The 24308-nt window shown below is 38.4% G+C and overlaps 1 protein-coding gene across 4 annotated transcripts in view; it reads right to left on the reverse strand.

Moving 5' to 3' along the window:
• SPICE1 (spindle and centriole associated protein 1) overlaps positions 1-19366 on the reverse strand; it is a 51128-nt gene extending 31762 nt beyond the window's left edge. Inside the window, exons 1-6 of one of the 4 annotated variants that reach the window (XM_016200224.2) lie at positions 19331-19366; positions 13833-13928; positions 11031-11078; positions 7343-7486; positions 1752-1854; positions 624-730 (exon numbers count right to left, since the gene is read on the reverse strand). In XM_016200224.2, coding sequence (XP_016055710.2) covers positions 624-730; positions 1752-1854; positions 7343-7486; positions 11031-11078; positions 13833-13928 — 498 coding nt within the window. In that variant the 5' untranslated portion in view covers positions 19331-19366. Of the gene's footprint in view, positions 1-623; positions 731-1751; positions 1855-7342; positions 7487-11030; positions 11079-13832; positions 17435-19330 lie in introns of those variants that run through there. The other 3 variants (XR_001602265.2, XM_016200226.2, XM_016200225.2) reach the window with 3 other exon arrangements.
• Positions 19367-24308: the final 4942 nt, after the last annotated feature.

Consider the following 24308-nt stretch of genomic DNA (forward strand, 5'->3'; position numbering starts at 1 on the left):
ATACATTAGAAGAAACTAACATTTAATGAAGAACTACTACCTGGTATTATGCTAGGCAATTTATATAACACATCTCAGCAGATCCTCACGACCACCATAGCAGGTATGTTCTATTCTCGTTTAACAAAAATCACTCTGAGCCAACTCAGATACCTTAAGAAATCAACTCAAGATCAAATACCTAGTAAATATCAGAATATGAATGCAGATCCACCTGACTCCAAAGTAGAAGTGGAAAGACTCCTTCTGTTTCCATACTGGCAGATGGTGGGAGCAGCCTTATGGAGCCAGGCAGCCTAGATTTGAATATCATCTGATACTAACTAGCTATATGATCCTGCGCAAGTCACTTAAATTTTCTGAGTCTCATTTTTTATCTGCTAAATGAGGATAATAGTGCCTATCTCCTAGGTAAGTACTCAATATGTGTCAGTTATTATCCAGTCATATCTTGTTTAGTACAAACACTACTCACAGAAAGTGCAATATGATTAAGAAGAATTCTAGCAACCACAACTTGGTATCTGTTGATATTTAAGCGTTTGAAATGTTTACCACAATGCCTATATCACCTTAAACTTAATTTCAGCGTGAGCATTTTGGCTGTAAGCAGAGCACATTACCTGAGGTTCCAAGATAGATTCACCGAGGACGGCCTGGGTGACTGGGTCTTGATTTACCACAATGGGACCTTGAGAGGAATCAGGAGCCACTGTTACATTCGGAAACCCTGCAGAAGGAAAATGTCATCATGATTTTGTTTCATTTCATTAAAGTGATTTTGCAAGCACTATACACTGCCATAAGTTTGTACCATCACATGAAAATCTTTAATGATAATAACAGCTCACACTTATACAGTACTTACTACATGCCAGGCACAGTTCTAAATGCTTTTACATATATTAAGTTATTTACCCTGACAAAATCCTATGATGTTGTTATACTATTATTATTTTACAGATCAGTAAACTGAAACTCAGAGACCTGAAGCAACTGGCCCAGAGTCGCACTGATAAGTAGCTAAGCCAGGATTCACACCTTAAGCTAAAAAACTAATGGTCTCTTTTTAGGGATTAAAATAATGGATTATATATACATTATGAACAATATTGTGTATCTGAGAAGGAGGGAAGTTCCTTTTGGAGAAAAATTTAAGTTGCTTTAGATTTCAAATTATGCTTTACTCAATAAACAGATACTTCAATCATATGGTAATTTAATATTAATAAACTAATAATCAAGTCATATTTTAAATTATAAAATCTTATACACTGCACCATAAAATATTTTATTTATTTTTATTTTTTTATTTTTTAAATATATCTTTATTGGTTTCAGAGAGAGGAAGGGAGAGGGAGAGAGAGAGATAGAAACACCAATGATGAGAGAGTCATTGGTTGAGCCCACAACCCGGGCATGTGCCCTGACCGGGAATCGAACCCCGATCGCCTGGATCCTAGGTCGAAGCTCAACCGCTGAGTCACGCCTGGCCAGGCATAAAATATTTTAGTAGATAATAACACTTTACCTTTCCTTAACTGAGTAACCTGTAATAGTTAAGACTCTCAGTGTAAAGCGAACAAATTATAATGAACGTATGCCCAACAACGCTCATGCGCTATCTGCTCTAGAATACTTATGATATAAACAATATAATGCCTGGAAAAATACTTTAAATTCTTCCAAATAGCTATCTGTGGCTATGGTTAATAAGAAAAAGGAGCTTTTGTTTGAAATGAACACTTTACCTGTGCGCCTACGAGGAAAATCAACAAAGAGATCTTTGGCTGCAGCCATCAAATGATCAGATTTTTCCAATGCATCCTGCATCTGGTATTGATCAGAAAGAATCTACACATGTGTTAATAATAAATATTATTATTCAGAAAAAATATATATACTTATCAAATCACAAAGGGGAAGGCCATATAAAGGCATGAAGCATAAAAATGACCACAGGTCACTACCTTACTAAAATCTTCCAGTGGCACTATCCTTAAGTACCAGTAGATGGGGCTACTGCAATAATTAGTGGATTTCAAATGCTTGGCTGAAATCCTGAGAAATACACTATTAAACTGTAACCCAATACGCACACATCAATGTAAATGTAAATATATAACAAAAGTTTTATTAAACCTTAGTCTTTGGAAACCAATTTGATATTTTCTTTGTAGTCTCTGTTCTAACTTTTTTAAATGATGGTTATAATCCACTAATTTGATTTCATAATCTATTAACAAGTTGTAATCCACAGTTTGAAATCTTTGAGCCATAATCTTAAAGGTGTGAATCTCTGAACCATAAACTCAGAGGTTCAACCAATAACGTGATTTCAAAACCCATAACTTAAAAAACATGATGTAAAATATGAGTTTTGAAGCATTAAACAAATATGTCCTTCTTTCTCTATTTTAACAATTCAGGTTTTCATCCTGGAGAGGTGAGAACTTTAAAAATATCCTTAAAGTAATGCCTCTAATTATGCACTTTCCATATAATTATAAGCGAGGACACAGGCTAGAGTAAAAGCAAGTCAACTTGACCCATAACCATTAGAGGGCATTCTTAAGTTAAAAGGAGTGTCAAAATTGGAAACTGTCCAGTTTCCAACACTGGCTCAAATCAATAGGACTCTAGTAAAAAATGCTCTTACTGGAATTTCTCTAGACCATGAACACAAGTATATACTATGACCTCAGTTACTATTTGAGGACACAGAGAAAAATAACACAAGAGACATTCTTTCTTTTTTCCCTTCTTCCCTTGCTATGGCCAAGCAGGTCGGCTGGCTCAGTTGGTGAAAACAAAGTACTGAATTTGTTCTTTCCACAAGAGTAAGCCTTGCAATGGTATAAGACAAACAGCATATTTTGAACCAGGAGACTGGGACCCTGGTCAAAAGATACTAAGCAAAAGCTGACCTCTTTAACCTTAGTTTCTTGATGTGTCAATGAAGATATTGAGGCAGGATAGTAAGAAGCGAGGAAAATTCCTGGGCAAGTGCAACGAGGAAACTGAGACAAGATAATTAAACAAGGCCAAACAATTTGAACAACTTACAGCCAGGTAGTGAATCCCAAACTCTTATCTTCCCTAACCAAGGACATCTGAAAGCAAATGGTTTATACTTCTCCTCCCTAACCAGAGAATAAATCACCCTGGGCAGGGAGATAGAGGACAGAGACCCAATTAATGTGATTTGTGCCAGTCAAGCCCAAGGATGCATGAAGTCAGGGGAACAAATAACAAAAACCCCATTAAAGCCAGACAGACCTAAGATAAAAGTAAAACAGTGAAGCCAACCAAAGAGTAATCCCAAATTCCCCTATACGCACATTTTTGATGCATCAATATATTAAAAATGCACCTGAAAAGACAATGAATAGTCTGCTGAAACCCTCCCCTAAGATTCTCGACCACAAAAGAGAGACAAAACCCTCACAACAAAGGATACCAGCAGGGGCTCTCTCTAGGGCCCACCCATGCCTGATCACAGGCATGAACTTTTTTTTTAATATACCTTTATTGATTTCATACAGAGGAAGAGAGAGAGAGAAAGAGAGAGAAACATCAATGATGAGAGAGTCATCATTGATCAGCTGCCTCCCACACACCCCAGACTGGGGGTCGAGCTTGCAACCCGGGCATGTGCCCTGACTGGGAATCGAACCACGACCTCCTGGATCCTAGGTCGATGATCAACCGCTAAGTCAAGCCTGGCCAGGCACAGGCATGAACTTTTTACTTACTTTCTTCTAAACTCTAGGGTCCCCACAAGACTTGCAACCATGGGAGCAGCTGGCAGCGGCAGGTCGTCCTGGGCTTACCCCCTGAACCTGTCTCCAAGACCCCCTTTTTCTTTGACTTTCCAGTGAGCTAACAGCAGCCCAGCTTTGGCTCACTTCTTTCCTATAATGTTTCTAGGGAGCTAAAGCACAGCACTGCCTAGGCTCTCTCCTGTTGCATCTTCTAACCTAAGTACTGCCTTTGTTTCACTGTCCCCAGCTTTAATAAATGTTCTCTCAAAATCACCTGGACTTGTATCGTGAAATCTTTCCTGCATGAAGTCAAGAACCCACACACTACAGGCCGGCCTGAGGCAGACCTGCTCCAGGCCTGCATACCATGCTAAAAATATTTGAGAATGTGGCTACAACTTAAATTATATTATCCCATGCACTAAATTTCTATCCTTAATTAGCCATCTTGCAAGTATGTGCATTTAGAGCTTAGGAAAGGGAGTAAATGGAACATTATAATGTATCACATATACTAGAAAAATTACACAAAGAATATTTTCTAATGGCAGTTTTAAGAATTTACTATTTTTAAAAAAACATTTTGACCTCTTATTAAAATAAAGAGATATAATTGACAGAAGCAGATTGTGAAGGAATAATTTTATCATATCAAGACCTGACATCAATTATAATGAGGTCTCCAGTAAAGCCATCACCCTGCTGCCCTCTGCTAGTTCCTGCCCAGGCTCCTTGGGGCAGAAGGGCTGAGTGGCCAGGGATCAATGTACTGGCTTTCCTTTGCTCTTTCTAGATTTCTTTATCACTCTCCCTGATAAAATTCATCCTCTTGATAGGTAAACCAATCTCTGAGAGCCCATCTGTATATACAGGAGTGGGCAAAAGTAGGTTTACAGTTTTAAGTACACAAAACAGTTTATTCTTGTATTATTATTTATTAATTATTGTATTATTTTCCATATTAACAACTATAAACCTACTTTTGCCCACCTGTGTATATTACTTCCCCAGATAGGTTTGCAGATCACAAAGCCAAACTTATGAGTAGTGGTACATGTCTTGCATTTTCAAAGGATCAGTCAAGATCCCTTCAAAAACATTATCGGAAACCTCTCATCCTAGCACTTTTGTTCTCTGGTAATAAAAAACAGACGGAATTGGGAAATTACAAAGAGGCTTGGGAATTTCTTATACCTTTGGAATTTATAAAGTCTCTATCAAAGCCTCCCTCCCTCTGATTTGGATTTGAAACATTATCTTCTTGATTCCCATGACATGAGTGTATCACACAGAGAATGAATCTAAGACTATATTGGCCAAAGAGCTTTTCTCTGAATTTAAATTAATCTAGGAGCCCAGCTTCTAGAGGATGGGTCCTGGTAGCTCTAATACATAATGATTAAGCCTTGGTGGACATGCCCACGGAGGCTTCTTCCTTTGGTCCCATCACATCCCATAACAGAGACGTTACAAACTTGACACTGAAATAATGGATGAGCATATCTTTTGACCCAGCAATTCTATTTTTAAGAATTTATGAACCCAAAAACATATTCAAGGATATTCATTATATTATTTATACTGGCAAGACTGGAAACAATCTACAGGTGGTAGGCACTGCTACTTATGTATTAATATTCTTTCTTTCCATTTTCCCTTTAATGGCAGAACTCCCAAGTTTTAGCTTAGTACATAGCTAGATTTCCCAATCATTCTTGTAGGTGGGAATGATCATGTGATGAATTTCTGGCCAATGGTGTATAAGCCAGAACTTCTGGCTAGTATGTGAAAGGAGTAGCATGCACCCTCTTTCCTGCTTCCTACTGGCTGAGATACAGCTGAAGGAAACTCGAACAGCCACTCTGTACTCAGAGATGGAAGTCATGAGATGAAGGACATGTAAAATGCAGGCAGAGCCCCCTCCCAAACCACCATTCACCTCTGAATAGTTTAATGAGAGAAACAGATTTCTATTTTGTTTAAACCACTCTATTTTTGGGTCTTTTGTTTTTCCAGAAGCTTAAAATAAGTATACTCTAACACACAACCTAAATTTCCACCAATAAAGCACTGGGTAAATAAATTGTGGTACATCTGTATACTAGCTGGCCATGAAAAACAAAAGGTAGATTTCTCAGTACCGACACGGAATAACCTCCAAGGCATAATACCTAAATCCCACTAACTGCAGAAGTTCTCAACCCTTGCAACATATTAAAATTATACAGAAACTGTCTAAAAAATACCTACATGGTATTATAATATCTGAGTATAGATATATCTGGGTCCAGATATAGTTATTTTTTAAATGGAAGTTCTCAACCCTGACTGCTTCTAATGTGAGTCAGGGTTGAGAAACACCAGACTAGAGCCTGAGGACACAGCACTACAGAAAGAGGCAGAGAAACTTCACTCATCCTCTCTCACCATTCTTCTTTCAACCCCTACTTCTACCACATCTATAGGGTGTCCCAACAAATGTATACACACACTTTAAATAATTATAAAGGCAGTGTTTATTAAAATACATTTCATTTTCAAAATTGAGCTATCAGCTGTTAAAGTGTATATACATTTTTTGGGACGCCCTGTATTAAAAAAAAAGAAAATAAATTCAGGAAATAAGCAGGAGCAACTATGGAGGAGAAACAAAAGCCTAGAGTCACCGCAAAGGGGCTGCCCTTTTTCCTGGCCCAATGTGTGTCCTTAGGCCTCTCACTTAGAACTACCACACAACATTTAAATGTACATGACCTGTCTAACATCACCAAAAGATACTTAGAAACCAGTCTGTCTTAACCTACTGTTCTTTTTACAAACTCATGTAAGAATTTACTTGGGAGATATAATTCTTCCTGATGATTTATAAAATCAATACTTTCATATTTTGCTAAGAAGCCTAATGAATGAATTCCTCAAAAGACAGAGTGTGGTTTAAAGCTACAGTGAAAGGTCACCCAGAGAGCCAAGCGCCATAAGCTTCAACACCGAACAAGAGGCAACACTATAGACAAAGCACATTCCTTTTACAATGATTTCAGCCCAAGTAAAAGAAGGATTTTTTGCTGTAGTTTCCTCTTATTTCTCATACTGTTTATTCTGACACATCTGATTACTTATCCAAACACCCTACATCTGACAAAAAAATTAAGCCAAAGACAAGTGGCTTACTAACTAACTTGTTGGACAAGCACACATTTTTTGCAAAGCAATCCAGCAGCTCTGCATATGAACCGAGAAAAATAATTATAGCAGCTTATATATACTATAAGGCACTAATTATTTGCCAAGGACAGTGCTGACCACTATAGAAATCTCATAACAATACAATCAGACAAGTAGTGCTATTCCCATTTTAAAGATGAGAAAATTTAGGCTCAGAAGTTAATAATGTGCTAACTGTGATTCACACTGAGAGTCTAAGTTATAGAGCCAGAACGGTCACTGCAGCTTTCTTCAAAGTCCACACAGTAATTACTAGGGTCTCTCCAATGTGAATCAAATTTGAGGGGAAAGAGAGAAACCCATCTACTTCTTTCTTCTCTTTCTAAATCTAAGCCCTTGCAGTTTAGCATTACCTCCTTCATGATAGACAATCTCCTTTTCTCAAGATTAGAAATTTCTGGTTTTTGCTTCTTCCATTTTTTCTTCAAAGCTTTTTCTTGGAGCTCCCAGTGTACTAACGCTCTATTCTTCGATTTGTGTATTTCATGGCGACGTATCTATATAGAAAAAAGCATATAAAGGAATGTTTCAGGAACAAAGAAGTCGACTACCTAATATATTTCATCTTTTTTAATTTTTTCTGATTCAGCATATGTATATTCATACATATTCACAACTAAAATTTTCAGTCTTCTGTAACTAGAACTACTAGATCTACCTAAAAGGACAAAACAAAAGGTTTATTAATTTCTACTTCCTTTGTACAGAACTATCCAACAAACTAGTGTTTTTCAAACTGCATGCTAGGACTCATTTTATGGGCGGTAAAAATAAATTAATGGGTCAAAACCAACATATTTAAAATAAAATAGAATACAGAATAGAAAATATTAAGACACATCGCACATAATAAAGACCTGTTTTATTAAATTTTTCAGTTACATACGTGTGTACATGTATAATTACACACACACACATACACACATACTGAGCACAACATAAAAGGCTTAAACCCACTGAGTCATCTTTGGCAAAGACACATCCATTTCATGATACTCATACGTCACTACCAAGAACTAAGAATGCAGTGTTTTTATAGCCCTGAGATGGCTGCATGTGGAGTGGGTCACTGGAAATGCAGGACTCCAGGGAAGTGGAATTCCTGAAGTGGAATCAGAGATATTGAGCCAAAGCTTAAGAGTTAGAAGGGAGGTGTTCACTGAGGGGGCTAAGGAATAAAAGCAGGTATTGATGACAATTACTCTAGTATTTAGGACTATAAATATGAACAAAACCTGTATGGCATCTGATAAAATGTACTGCTGAGTTTTCACATTGTAAATAAGAAATCAGTTCTCTAAGAGGCTAACAACCAAATACTACGTTGGGATTCTGATTCTCAAAAAACCAAATGAAGATGCCATTTTTAAGACAACCAAGGAAATTTGTATGTGGACTGGGAATTAGGTAATGCCAAAAAAATATTATTAGGTGTGAAAATGGCATTGTGGTTATGTAAGCAAATGTCTTTATGTTTTAAAATACAAACTAAATGCATTAGGCACAACGTGACATGTTCTCTGAGACTTGCTTTGAAATGCTTCGGCATAGTTAGAAAAGGGTATGATAAATGAAGCCATGATGTAAAATTTTAATAACATTATATCTGGGTGAACAGTAGATGGCAGTTCTTTATGATTTTGTCTGCACTTTCACATGAGTTTGAAATTTTTCATAATTAAAAAAATTTTAGTCAGTTGAGCATCATTCCTATCCTCAATAAGCATTTAATGAGCTACCAGGATTAAGATTCCTACATCCAGAAAGATGCGGAAGATATGGTTCCTATCTCTCAAAAGCACTAATTATCTGCCCAGGGAAACTGGTTACAAAGATCAATGATATGCATTAGCTGGAATACACTCAATGCCTTATGAAGGTAGTAAGTACAATAGTTCAGAAGAGATATCAAATGTTGGGCAGCTTCAAAATTAGGACTTCAAACTCACTACAAAGCTGTAATAATCAAGAGAGTGTAGTACTGGCATAAAGACAGACATATAGATCACTGAAATAGAATTGGGTGTCCAAACTAAGCCCTTATATTATGGACTGATTATCAAAAAGGGTGCCAAGAAAATTCAATGAGGAGAAAGCAGTCTTTTTAACCAACGGTGCTTAGAAAACTGGAGATCCATTTGCAAAAGAATGAAGCTGGACCTCTGCCTCACACTATATACAAAATGTAACTCAAAATGGATCAAACACCTAACATAACAGCTAAAACTATAAAACTCTTAAAAAAAACAGTGATAATTACCAGGGGCAGGTAGAAGAGGGTAAAGGGGGGATAAATGGTGATGAAAAGAGACAACTTTGGATGGTGAACACACCATACGATATACAGATGGTGTGTTACAGAATTGTAAACTTGAAACCCATATACTTTTATTAACAAATGTCACCCCAATAAATTCAATAAAAATTTTTAAAAAATAGAGGAATAAATCTTTGTGAACTTTGGGTTAGATAGGTTTCTTAGATATGACACTAAAAGCATAAGTAACAAAAGAAAAATTAGATAAACTACACTCCATTAAAATTAAAAACTTTTGTGCTTGAAAGGACATCATGAAGAAAGTGAAAAGATAACAAAAAGAGTGAAAAAAAAATTTGAAATCATTTATCTCCGAAGGAACTTGTATCCAGAATATATTAAAAAAAAAACAAACTCTTACAATTCAACAATAAAAACACAAATAATTCCATTTTTAAATGACTAAAAGATTTGAATAGCCATTCCTCCAAAGAAGACACTATGGCCAATAATGACCAATAAGCACATGAAAAGATGTTCAACTGTTTGACATCATTAATCATAAGGGAAATGCAAATCAAAACCACAATGAGATTCTACTTTATACCCACTAGTAGAACTAAAACCAAAAAGATGACAATAACAAGTGTTGACAAATGAAGTAAAGAAATTGGAACCTTCACATATGCTAGTAAGAATGTAAATGTTACAGCCACTTTGGAAAAGTTTGGCAGTTCCTCAGGAAGTAAAGTAATAGAGATACCATAGGACACAGAATTCCACTCCCAGGTATATAAACCCAAGAAAACTGAGAACATATTTTCACACAAAAACTTGTACACAAATGTTCATAGCAGCATTATTCATAAGTCAAAAAGTGGAAACAACCCGAATGTCCAGAATAGTGAAATTCATAGAGACATAAAGTAGATTAATTGTTGCCAGGGATTTGGCGAGAAGGGGTCGGGGACACACAGCAAATGACTGTTAATGGGTACAGAGTTTCTTTGGGTGGGTGATAAAAATGTTCTATAATTAGAAAGTAATAGTGTGGTGAAGTCTGGGGGAGGGGATGGGAGGGGGGAAGGAGGAAAGGGGGTGAACGGGGGATATCTGTAATACTTTCAACAGTAAAGATAAATTTTTTCTTCAAAAAGTAGTAATGGTTGCATAACTGTATGAATATACTATAAAATCAATAAACTATATATTTTAAGAGGTTGGATTTTATGGAATGTGAATTATATCTCAATAAAGCTGTTTATTTTTCTAAAACTATATACATATATATAGTAGAAACTTTTAAAAAGTGAGACTTGAATTAGAGTAAAGAAGCAAAGTAAGATTTGGACAGGTAGAGAAAAAGTAGGGAAACTGTTCCAAGTGAGGAAAATAGAATTGGGGCTCAAATATGGAAATATACATGGCCTGTTCGAGGGATAAATTACTGCACTGACGAGACCAGTATGTTTGTACATGAAATAGTAAATAATGCTGAAGATATTTATAGATGGGAAAAGATGATAGATGTATACAGGGCAATACTGGACTAGAGAAATTTGAACCATAAATCAAACCTATCTAGTGAAATTCTAATACATGCGAATTGATATTCTTAGGTAAAATCAGGAAGTCAAGGAGATAAGCTTTTTGATTTTATATAGACATAAGCAAGATTAAATATTACAACTTCCAGGAAGTACCTCTGGCTTCCATTCTGAAGGTTAGAAATTAAATATCAAATAAAACACTGAACAAATCTTAACTTTTGATATTAAACTTACCAGATCTTCAGGAGTTGCCCGATGAACTGTTAGATCATTCACAGTATTCTGCAAAAAAAGATGAACTTTCTTTAAAGAAAATAAAAGGTTTCTTACAAAATACTGAATTTTTAAAAATAGGATTTTAAAGTTTATTCACTGTCTTTGGGCAATTTTCTTACAGGAAAAATTATCTTTAGATTAGGTTAAAAAACTATTTGAAATCAGTTTTAGTTTATTTTTTATGACATTGATCTTCCTTTTTTCCTTTTACATGCCACATGGATCTCAGTTAAAAGACTGTATTTAATTAAGCATGCTACTCCCCAAGAAACCTTTCTTTGAAGAGTCAAGGGGTTTCATCATCACATTTTAGCAAGATAAAATTTTTATTTTAAATTTAAATAAAATGCTAGTTTTGTTATTCAAGCTCCTTATCATATTTTTTTTTCGCATTCTTCAGAAAGTTATAGCATACCTATTAATAGATACTGTTCGTTTGTATGTCTTTAGATGTGAGTATGTACTGAATTTTAATGGCTGAAAACAAATTCAAATTCCTGGGACCAAAAAGTCTTTCTTTCCAGGAACCAGTATTCTCAGCTTAAATATTAATATGGATAACTTTTAGGTGTTTTGTAGAAAGTAACAGACTATCAAGTGTCTTACAGAAAATGATGACTAAACTCACCAAGCAGGTATACATTATACTAAAATAATAAATAAAACAGGGTAGTATATAATTCAAATAAGTATAAGCTAAAGCTGTAGTTTTCAAACTGTATTTCACAGAATGAGGCACTTGTAAAAATTCCTGAAAGATAAATTGTGATCTCCATAGAGAGGTTCAATTTGTGACCATGCAAATACCACAAGCATGGAATCTATCATAATAAAAGACGAACTTTGCATAATTTCATAAAATGTGAAAATAGTCACTTAAGTAAAAAGGCACAAAACCAATATGGCAGGGCTCAGCTCGGGGAGGAACTTAACACCCTAGCCCATGCACACAGCACCCCCGCGGAACTGCGCAGTGCACAGCCTGGACAGCTCTGAACAGCAGTCCTGCAATGTGGCCTTTCCAACGTGGCTTCAGCATCTTGTTACACAGACTTGGCAAGGCAGGAAACCAACAAGTTAGAGTTTTACTCCTAAGAGACATAGAGACAACGGAGTCTCGTGACGTAGCTGTTAATGTATTCAAAGGCTTAACTTTTCAGCTGTAGTTTATATTTAGCTCAAGGTTTTTCTATGCTAAAACTATTATTCCTTTCATATTGACTTAGAAAAGTACAAGATACAACTATAAGATCATAAAAATTGCCCTAGCCAGTTCGGCTTAGTGGTTAGAGTTGCAGACTGAGGGGTCCCAGGTTCAATTCGCCCCAGTTGGGGTGCATGTGAGGCAACCAGTTGATGCGTCTCTCTCATATCAGTGTTTCTCTCCCCTCCTCCCTCCCACTCTCTCTGAAAAGCAATGAAAAAAATATCCTTGGGTGAAGATTTTTTTTAAAAAATCATAAAAATTATTTTTAATAATCATAATAGAATTCAGGCACATAAGTAAGTGATATGCTTGGAATTAGTACTCATGGGAGAAAATATAATTTCATTAATACTACTGCTGTTTAAAACAATTTTCTTCTAAAACTGCCTTTAAATCTAATCTCTAAGGCATTTCAAAAAACATCTGTTTTTATCAAAACCGTTTATTCAATTTATCTCTCCTCCTTCATTTAACATTTACTCCAAATGACTTATAACTACTTTCAAGTTCAGTCTACCTTCAAAAAACGTATTTTTCCAGCACTGGAGATAATAAACAGCAAATGAGAAAGGTTCTGATGCAATTTCAAATGATGGGTTTCAATTATGTTTTTAGCAATAGCAGCATATCAAAATAAAAATTGAACTTTTCAAAGTAACCACCCCAAAGAGGACAATATTTATGTTAAAGTATGCTTTTTCCCCCTTCTCATCAGTTTCACTACCTTAGAGTCACACCCTTATAAAAAGTATTTTACAGCCAACCAGATGGCAACAAAGCAATGTAAACACAGAGATCCCTCTGTCCCACTTCCAAAGGCTGTCAGTTTGCCCAGGATAACTGGCTAAGATGGTTGGTCACAACCCAGAAGATGCCTAGTCTAAAAGAATCTGAGTTCCAAACTAGTCCCTGACTAGCTACTCTCCACTACAGAAAGCAAAGGCACCTGAAGTCTCACGGTCCAAATCCAAGTACCAGGCTGCAAAAGATAAAAATCCCCATGGTAACACCAGCCAGTATTCAGGGTAAGAACCATGGATCATGTCCCAGGTACTTGAAACTTGTCTTTTATCTTAAGAGAACCTTTGTACTGCAAGTGACCCACCTCAGGAGGTGAGCAACAAACAATTGGAGGCATAAGAGAGCACGGATCACCCACTTTTTCAGCCAAAAATGCCACTCGTGTGATTACGGCATCACTGGTTGCTATGGGGAAATCTAAAAACCGACCCCAAAAATTCAGACGTTAGTGACACAGGTTAGCTAGAGTGGCCTTAAAAGAGTGAATTCTTTAAGTGGAGGTGGGGGAACCTTGTAAAAACACACTCGCCAACTCCTTAAGATTCCAGTTCTTCAAAAGAAGTAGAGGGTATAGCCTCGACTCCTGCATTCTTTAAAAAAAAAACAACCGAAACCTCCCTAAAGGATTCTGCTCTTCCCTCTGAGACCGAGGATGCACCACGCCGGGAAACCCAGCCCACCCTGTTAGGAGCGCAGTTCAGAGCGGCAGGGGCCTCAGCACATGGGCTCCTGCTCCTCCCACCCACACTTACATCCCAGTCTTGCCTCACTGCCGCTTTCTTCTTGACTTTCAGTGCTTTCCTTCCTCCTCCTCGGGGGCTGTAACGGTTCACTCTGACAAACGACATCTAGGAGTAAGAATCACATCGAAATTTTAAAATATAAGAAAACTAGTCATTAGGCATCACCAGAAAGAGGAAAACAGATCTAGGAAAATAAATTTTAAAAAATCAGAAGAAAACTTTAAGCATAATGAAAGGAACAAACTCCCAAAATACTCGGTTCTTTCACTTCACAATTAATAGAAAATTGTGATAGTTAACTGAGAACTATGATAAAAGGGGTTTCAAGGTAATAAATTATGTATATTTGCTTAATAAAAAACTGTAGGAATGCATATATTATCACCTAAAGTAGAGGGCTAGGACAGTAGTCATAAGGGTTGTCATCAGTTACATAAATTCACAGTTAAAATAGAAAATGTCAGTCACATGCTAACAGTATGAATGCAAGAGGAAGGGGCAAAAGAGAGAGGGCGTTCTTTTTCAAGCACTCTAACGCTCACTATTGGTTACATGTGTACTTACTGTAAATAAAGGTGGTGAAATTTTAGAGAACAAATGAGTTCTGATACCATTTCTAGTATATTTTCTCCATAATACTAAATGAGGGTATTACTAAAGTAGAATTTGGAAATGGCCAACATTTGTTCAGCACTCTTAAAATAGCAAGTGCTAGCGGCACTGGACTAAACATTATACAAAATTTTTAAGACTCATAGTTCCTGAACACTAGGATTTATATATAACACATACACTTGGCTCCTATTCTAGAACTTCTTTATAAACCTAAATAATTACATAACTTCCCACCTGACTCATTACTCCAAAACTATCCTAAAACAAAGACTCTAGTATTTTCCTTAAGTACATTTTTTTAAAATCACTTAGTCCACTGTAATAAAGATAACTAAACGCAAGTATTTCTCAAGAGTTTGCCTTCAGTCCTCTTAGCTCTCTGTCCTATCTCACTCTTATCAATCACATTCACTCTTTGAACATGGTATCTAATTTCAGCATTTACAATCCAGCAAAAGAGGTAAATCACATACAACTTAAAAAATAACATTTAAGTTTTATGATGGCGCTAGTGATGATGGTGATGATGGTGATCATGTTGACAGTGATGGCAGTAATGCTGGCAAGAGCTAACACATATTGAGTGCTTTCTACAAATAGGTACTGTTCTAAGCTCTTCCCACAATAATCCCATGAAGTATTTACTATTTATCACTCATTTTAAAGATGAGAAAACTAAGGGACAAAGAGTTAACCAACTATGAAGGTGACATGATAAGTGCCAGAGCCATAAATACCATTTAAAAAGATACCATTTAAAAAGATACTGAATGAAACAGAAGTCCAAACAAACCCATAAAACATTTATTATCAGTTTATATTCAACAAGGGTGCCAAGAAACAATCCACTGGGGAAAGAGCAGTCTTTTTAATAAACAGTGCTGGAACAACTGGATATCTTTATGAAAACAAAATGAAGTAGGATTCATACCTCACAACATATATAAAAATTACTTAAATGCACCACAGACTTAAATGTCAGAGCTAAAAGTACAAAACACCTAGAAGAAAACGTAAGTGCATATCTTCATGAACCTTGGGTTACAGGATGGTTTCTTAGATTTGACACTAAAAGCACAAGCAACCAAGAAAAAAATAAATTGGACTACATCAAAATTAAAAATTTTTGGCCCGCCTGGCGTGGCTCAGTGATTGAGCATGGACCTATGAACCAGGAGGTCACAGTTCTATTTCTGGTCAAGGTACATGCCAGGTTAAGGGCTCAATCCTCAGTAGGGGGCATGCAGGAGGAAGCCAATCAATGACTCATTATTGATGTTTCTATGTCTCCCTCTCTCTGAAGTCAATAAAAACATTTTTAAAAAATCAAACACTTTTGTGCTTCAAAGGACATCATCAAGGGAGTGAAAAGACAACCAAAAGAACATGTACCCAGAATATATAAAGAACTCTTAAAACTCAACAATAAAAACATAAATAATCCATTTTTTAAATGGCTAAGGGATCTGAATAGACATTTCTCCAAAAATGATATTTCAAATGGTCACTATGCATGTGAAAAGATGCTCAACATAGTTAGTCATTAGGAAAATGGAAATCAGAACCATAACGAGACCTCACACCCAGTAGAATGGTTATAAAATGGTTTCCAAAAAGATGGAAATAACAAGCATTGGCAAGAATGTAGAGAAACTGGAATTCCCATATGTATTACATACTCTGTCTTAAGAAAAAGAGCAAAAGATTCTTTCCTGCTGGCCTTGAAAACTCAAACTGCCATGTTGTGACTGCCTATGAAAAGGGCCACGTGGCAGGAAACTCAAAGAACTGTGGGCAGCTTCCAGCACAAAGTCAGTAAGAAGCCAAGACCCCTGGGTCATACAGCCACAGGGAAATGAATTCTGCCAACAACCTGAGGGACATGAACCTGGCAGCAGGTTTTTCCCAATTTGAGCTTCCAGAGGAGAATGCAGACCACCAACACTTTAATCACAACTGTGTGACACCTGACACAGTCTCCAGTTAATCCAGGTCCAAACTCCTGACCCACAGAAGTTGTGTGATAATAAATGAATACTGTTGCCTGGTGTGTGTGGCCCAGTTAGTTGGGTGTCCTCCTGTGCACCATTCCTGGTCAGGGCACATTCCCAGGTTGAGGGATCGATCCCTGGTGAGGGGTGTGCAGGAGGCAGACAATCAATGTTTCTCTCTCATCAATGTTTCTATCTCTCCCTCTCCCTTCTTCCCTCTAAAGTCAATAAAAACATATTTAAAAAATAAATACTGTTTTAAGCCACTAAGTTTGTGGTCATTTGTTATATAGCATAGGAAACTAATAAACTGGCCAACTCTAAATTCCAGCCTGCGTATGGTAAAATCACAAAGGTGTGTGTAACCAAGCTGCTGTCCACCCTCTGGATTTCCTCTCACCAACCTTCATGAAAGAGAGGCATATTTCAGCACTTCTATTTACTAGGCCCCAGTTACACTTCAAACTTTTGCAACACAGGGACCATATATTTGCACTGAAAAGTGTCCTCTTGAACATCACTAATAAATGGCAACCACATTTTCTTAACCAAAGATCAGACTCTGTGGTCTTCTAACAAAGGGGTTTTGTGCCACTTACTGAAACCAGGTATCATAAAAGAGCTATAGTTTACATGCTGACATGTGAGACTGTGGAGATACTCTGATGTTTTACAGTGCTAAGGAGTAAAATAATTAGCACAGCCTAGAAAATCTAAAATACCAATAGCCTCCTAATTACTGAAAATTGGTCCCTTCTTATTTCCCAGGCCTTTCCAGCTCTACAGACTCCCACTTGTGGAAGTCTTCCCTTCCTTGGCTTCCACACTTTCTCCTGGTTTCTCTCCTATTTTCTCCATTTCTTTGCAGGCTCTGTTGGCCCCTCCTCACATACCACATAATCAAGATCTTCACCCAGTTCTATCCCAGTCCTCTTTTTTTTTTTAAATATATATATATCTTTATTGATTTCAGAGAGAGGAAAGGAGCGGGAGAGATAGAAACATCAATAATGAGACAGTCATTGATCGGCTGCATCCCGCAACCCGGGAATCGAACCCCGATCACCTGGATCCTAGGTCGATGCTCAACCGCTGAGCCACGCCCAGCCGGGCTATCCCAGTCCTCTTAACTTCCCACTGGAGCCCATCTCTCTTCAACCTGTAAATGTTTTTGTGAGTCTACCACATACCAGATACTGGCTAGACACTGAAGATACAAAAGTAAACAAGTCTAATATGGTGCCAGCCCCCATGGAGCTTAGTTTCTAGATCACCAAGGGAGAGTTCACATCTTCCCTAACTGATCTCACCCACTCCCTTCAGCAGAGTTATGAATGCATCGGGCACACAAACAAACTGTGAAATGAAAAGTCACAAATCAAGAATTTACACCTTTCCTTAAAACATCAAATGTTCATTTACAACCGCCTTCTGTGCACATCTCCCAAATAGCTCAATACAAGAGTCAAAATACAACTTATTCCCCACGCCCCCCTCACTGCCAGCCTCTAGTTTTTGATATGAGTGACTTGCTCAGTAAATGTCTGCTGAATTCAGCTCAACCTACAGAATTCCCATCCTTCTAGTTGCTCCAGTTTAAAACCTTAGCATCACCTTCTCTTCTTTCTTGTATCACAGTCAATCAGACACCAGGATTTATTCTTTCCCTGAAATATCTACCTTATTTGTCCCCTCCTCATCATCTCTACCACAAATGTTTTTGTCCCTGCTCTATTTCTCCTAATTGACCTTCCTTTCGCTCATTCCCTCACTCACTTCATCATCCACATGTTATTTCAACAAATATTTTGAAAGCACATGCCAAGAGCCAGGCACCAGATACAGCAGGAAAGTAGAGTGGTCTGCACCCTCACAGAGCTTAGAGTTCATTGGACCACAATTAAATGAGTAATTGCAATAAAAATGTATGAAGTAAATTTAGTGTCATGGAAATACCTCACTCTACACAATAAGAAAAGCCTGGAATTCCCCCCAAAATGTTTAAACTGAAAGCCAAAATATGAATATAAGTTAGAAGAGGGAGAAAGAAAGTGTGCTAGAGGGAGTGGGGGGAGGGCATTTACAAAGGCTGTGAGGAGTTCAGTTTGGCTAACAAAGATTTCCGATGATGAAAGGCTACAAGGAGAGTGAAAGGCTGAGAGACAAGACCACAGACTTGTGAGACGCTCGAGCTCTGTCCTAATGACCTACATTAAGCCACTTAAGGATTTTTAGCAGTTATGATGGGATTTAGCAAATCCACTCTGGATGGTGGAAAACTGATCCATGGGAAACAAGACTTCTTTCCAAACACTGTCCCCTCCCTCAATCGATACTACCCAGATAAAGGACTACAGGGTGCATCTCAAAATATTTTAGTGGCTCCCCCCCTGCAAAGAGGAATCCAACTCGGCTTGACGCTCAGATCCTCTCCCCTACCCCTGTCCCTTCCTCCTCGTGTGGCCAGGCTGACCTTTCTAGTTTTTGTTGTGTGTTTTTTTCCCTCAAATCTCCCACACAACCTAAAACAAAGCTCTCGCTTTCACATAAAGTTCTAACCGTTCTTTACGCTGTTTGGAACACCCTGCAGACTTTCACTCCCTTCTCCAGGGGGTTAACTCCTACTCACTCCTCAAAACCCATTCAAGGGGCCCCTCCTGAAAAACCCTTTCCTGACCATCCAGTCGACTTCAATAACCCTCCGGGGCCCCGAAACGCTGGGTACTGTTTCTCCTGCTAGACTGCAAACTCCTTGAAAGCTACAACAGGGTCCCCCCAATTTCTAGGTCTGTGCAAAAAGGCCCAGCGAGAGCGGCGAGCACGCGAACACCCAGGGTGCTCTAAGAGGGCGCGCGCTACACACAAACACTCCCAGACACGCACCCCGGGGCGCACACGCACTCTCAAAACACGCGGAGGCGCGGGGGCGCTTTCCGTGGTCAGGATCCTCTACCCAGGGGCCTGGGTCCCCGGGGCTCTGAAAGACGCCACCGCCGCCGCCGCCCTGTAGCCGGGCCCTGAGGCTCGGTGGGGCTGAAGCTGCAGGAGGCCGCCCCGTCCTCACAACCTGCCTGGCCGTGTCCCGACCGCAGCTTTCCACGAGCAACAACTTCAGGCGCCAGAACCGCCCGGCCACCCGCGGGTAAATGCGGCCCGTCGCTTCCGGGATGTTGCCTAGGTTACGGGAGCCCCGCCCCCACTCCCTTGCGCATATCCGGCGAGGCCAGTGCGCAGGCGCCCCCCGCAGCCCGGCGCGGACTGTGGGTCGCAGCGTCCCGGCGTGTCCCGCTGTCGCGCCGCGGACCCTCCGCAGGGCTCCGCGCAGAGCTTTGGAGGTTGGCGCGTGGCGTTAGCCAGTTTCTTGTGAATTCTCCAAAAGATTCACATTTCACACTCACTTGCTCTCACCGCTATTTATTTATAAGTATTTATTACCGATGTGCCAGAGACTATGCTCGGTTCAGCGGGTCTGAAAACGGCCTCGGTTCCTGTCCACAGGACGCTCACAGCAGAGTCGGAAGCAGCTGTCAAGGACACAAATGTAAAAGTAAAGCTGCTGAGTGCTGAGAAGTAGGCTACTAAATAGGTACTAAGCTTCTAGGAATATTTTAACTACTCAGAAAGCTGGAAAGCAAAGGGAGCCATATATGCGAACATGTGGCAAGTGCCAAGGATGGGAAAGTCCAGGACGCTTGGAGCTCCGGGAGCAGTGGGAGCCCGGCGTGAGGGAGGCTGCGTGGGCATGTGAAGGATTTTACACAGCAGTCATCAAAAACAGTTAAGTGGCTCCAATAAGGCAACTTCCTTTAGCCCCTGGTTTTCCACTAAGACACACCCATACATGGATCAGCAAATACATATTCAGCACCCAGATGCAAAACAAAACAACAACAAAACACCTGCCTTCTAATAGCTTCCACTCTAATTAAGGAAGTTTGATGTGGATATATCCAGTGATCAATCAATATAATCATTCCCTGCATATATCCTCAACTCCTTGCCCTCTCTGAGCTGCTGTTAACACTTGGCAAAGCCACAACCTTAGCCCTCCCAGCACTGTACTTACTAAGTGCCTGCACCCTTGCATCTGAAACTGGAAAGAAAAAAACAACTGACCAAGCCTACTTTATGTATAGGGTCATTAATTTTAGTTCGGCCCTTAAAGATGCCTGAAGACTATATTACAGTTCCCTGCTCCATTGATTCTCCTAACCTCCTAAATGACAGCTCTCTACCTTTTCTCATGCCCCAAATCTCTTCCTCTGTATTCAGTCTCAGCCAGTGACCCTGCTTCCTACTTCACTGACAGCACTGAAGCAATGGGAAGAGAAGTTCCATAAGCTCCCATCACTAATTCAATCCTCCTAACAGCATCTTTACCCACAAACCTGCCTTCTAGAAGCTCAACAAAATCCAAACACAAGAAACATGAAGAACATTACATCAAGGTATATAATAATCTAGAAGGCAGCGGGAAAAGAGGGAGACCAAATATGAGATGGATTGACTCCATAAAAGAAGCCATAGGCATGAGTCTACAGGAGCTGAGCAGGGTTGCTGAAGTCAGGACATTGCGGGCATCAGGAATTGAATTCAAAAGGATTCAATTCATACTACATATGTTCTCTGACCACAGTGAAATTAAGTTAGAAATCAATAGCATAATGATTCTTGGCAAAGACCTCAAATTTTGGGGGGAAATTATACACTTCTAAATAAGCCATTAATCAAAATAGAGATCAAAACGGAAAGAAGAATATATTTTGACCTGAATGAAAATGAAATACAGTATATCAAAATGTGTGGAATGTAACTGAGAATAATACTCCAAGAGAAACTTATAGTACTAAACAGCTAATCAGAAAAGGCCTTAAGGCAATGACCTCAGTTTCTACTTTTAGAAATTAGATAAAGAAGAGCAAGTTAAATCCCAGGCAAGAAGGAAAAAAGAATTAATGAAGATTAAAGCTGAATCAATAAAATAGAAAAGAAAAAAATAATAGAGAGAAACTATAAAACTAATAGCTGAACTCTGAGAGCATTAATTAAATTGATAAACTTCTAAACAAATTGATCAGGAGAAAATTGCATATAAATTACCAATATCAGAAATAACAGGTGACAGATTCAAGAGGTACCAAAAGAATAATAAAATATTTTAAACAACTGTATGTCAATAAACTTGACAACATAGATAAAATGGACAAATTTCTTGAAAGACATAAATTACCAAACTCTCTCTCTTAAAAAAAAAAAAAAAGATAACCTGAATAGCCCTGTATCTATTAAAGAAATTAAAATTGCAGTTAAAAAACAAAAACTAGAGACCCAGATGACTTCACTGGTGAATTGTACCAAACATTTGGGGAGGAAAGATCACCAATTCTACACAAACACTTTAAAAATTGAAGGAGAGGGAATACTTCTCAACTCACCCTATGAGGCCAAAGTCACCCTGACAGATCAACCAGAGAGAGGCTTTGCCAACAAAGAAAACTACAGAGCAATAGCTCACATGAATATAGATGCAAAAATTCTTAGCAAAATTTCAACAAAATTCACCTACCAAAATACTTATGTTGAGTGGAAGAAGCCAGAGAGAGAGGAGAGAGAGATACTGTGTGAGTCCGTTTATGTAACACTCTAGAAAATGAAAACTAATATAATGACAGAAAACAGACCAGTGGTTGCTTGGGACTGGAAAGGACGCAGGGAGGAAGTGAGAGAGAGAGTTAAAGCAGGAAGGGAACTTTAGAGGGTAATGGGTACACAGGTAATGGTTTCATGGTATATATATATGACACAGGTGATACGTGTGTTTTAAATACGTGGGGTTTGTTATGTGTCAGTTATGCCTCAGGAAAGCTGTTTATTTCGCCTTCTCAGAGTGTTCAAACATGAGCTAGATATGCTCTCCAAAACGTAAATTTCCTGCTGCTTCATCTTCCCCATTCTAACTTCTAATAAGAGTATTTTTGAAGTCTTCCCTTTATTTTACTATAAATCTTTTCCACATTTCTCCTGTGTTTGAGTCTCTGCCAAATGCAAGTGTGATGGCTGAAACCCTTCTTACATAAAGCTCTGAATAAATAGTCTCTATTTATTCTCATGTTAGTCGTTTTAGTTGCCACAACTACTTATATTTTTATGACATTGATTTTTTTAATATTGGGAAGATTTGCCTTGAGTACTACTATGAGATGAATCATTCTTTTTGTATTTTCTGATTTTTAAAATGTAAAAATACCTAAACTTGGATATAAATCATATGGATCTCTGGTCAGTTGTAAGAAACAAAAAATAGGGAATCTGCCAGTCATGACCAAATCATGACCATTCTGGGCTGATTTTTGCAGAGATTATGGTTTGGCTTCCTGGACTGATTGCTGCAGAGACTGTGGGTCAAGTTCTTTTCTTATATATGGTCTGGCCATTGTCTATTTGAATATTCAGTCTCTCAGTCCCTCCTTTTGGTCATTTTCTCAATTACAAGAATTTTATCAATTCAAGGAAAGCTAGAGATCCACATCTTCACCATTTGGGATTATCCAGTTGTCTCCATAGTCAACTGTAGTGTGAGATCTTCTTGACCTTTTTATTGTTGCATTTTCATGACAATCATACGACAAGAGAACAGGTGCACAAAAACACTTAAGATTCTGGATAGAATGCAATGGACAACATCATGGCCATTATAATGAAAACAATAACAACTAATAGTCCCTATAAGATGCTTCAGAATCAGGAACCCCAATTGCCCAACCCAAGCCAAGAGAATAAATTCATAGGTCATGGAGATCAAATTTAGAGAGTCCAGTAGCCTTATCCTTGAGACACCGTGCAGCTTATTTTACGCCTGTTTAATTAATCCAAGAAGTACTGGCCGTGGCACAGACACCGCCATGACTAGCAAACAAGAAAGGAAGAGCGATGTAATCGTCTACCACTGCCCAGGGCAATGAGTTAAGACTCATCTGTATTCCACCTAGAGCTGAGGGGGTATCATTAATAACTCCTGCCAAATTTAATGATACATTCCTTACAGCCTTTTCTATTTGTATAATTTTCACTATTGGGAAGACTGCTGTGATTATTAGAATAAACAGAGTCAGTAATTCCTCCAGGTAGAGCGCCTGAACAATCAAGGGTGGCCTCCTTTCGAAGCTTGTGTCTCAGTCAGAAAGTCCATCCTTGCTGGCTTATAGAATTAGAGTCGCTAGGTATAAACAAGTCTTGGAAGACTATTACTGAAATGCATGAAGTGTTAGTCTGAGGGAAACAAGACCATGTGTCATGGCTGCAAGGGAAGTAGTAACCTATAGGGGCACATAGAGATCCACTAAACAGATGATCACAACATGAAGTCAGCACCAAAGCCTTACATAGTTGGATCTCTATTAGTCTGTTCCAGGTGGCGACGATTTGGCCCTTCACCTACAAAGTTTGTTGAATTCAAGTTTAGAATTATCTGGGGTCTGATAAATAGACCGTAATAATTTTTTTCTGGGCGAAGGAAAATGAACAAAATCATAGGTTAATGTGTTTAAGGTCATTTGTCCATGTAGGTTCAAGTGGAACCACCATTGGTTGTAATTCTCTGTGACTTAAATTGATGAGACTGGAATAGTCTAGAGATTTATATAATGAAGGTCCAATGATGGGTGACACAGCCAATAGTAAGATTGAGAGTAGAGGCTACTATTCGGGATAACCTGTGAATGGTGTAAGAATGAGCATGTTCTGATCTAACATCTATAATAAAGAGGTGGAGGGGAGAAAAATAAGCCCTTTTGGGTGGAAAACACTAGTGGTCTGTAGTCAATGAGAAGGATAATGATTATCAATAAGCAGGTCAAAAACAAAACAGAAATCTGACAGG

The sequence above is a fragment of the Miniopterus natalensis genome, chromosome 6 (genome assembly GCF_054644295.1).
Source record: "Miniopterus natalensis isolate mMinNat1 chromosome 6, mMinNat1.hap1, whole genome shotgun sequence".
Classification (NCBI taxonomy): domain Eukaryota; kingdom Metazoa; phylum Chordata; class Mammalia; order Chiroptera; family Miniopteridae; genus Miniopterus; species Miniopterus natalensis.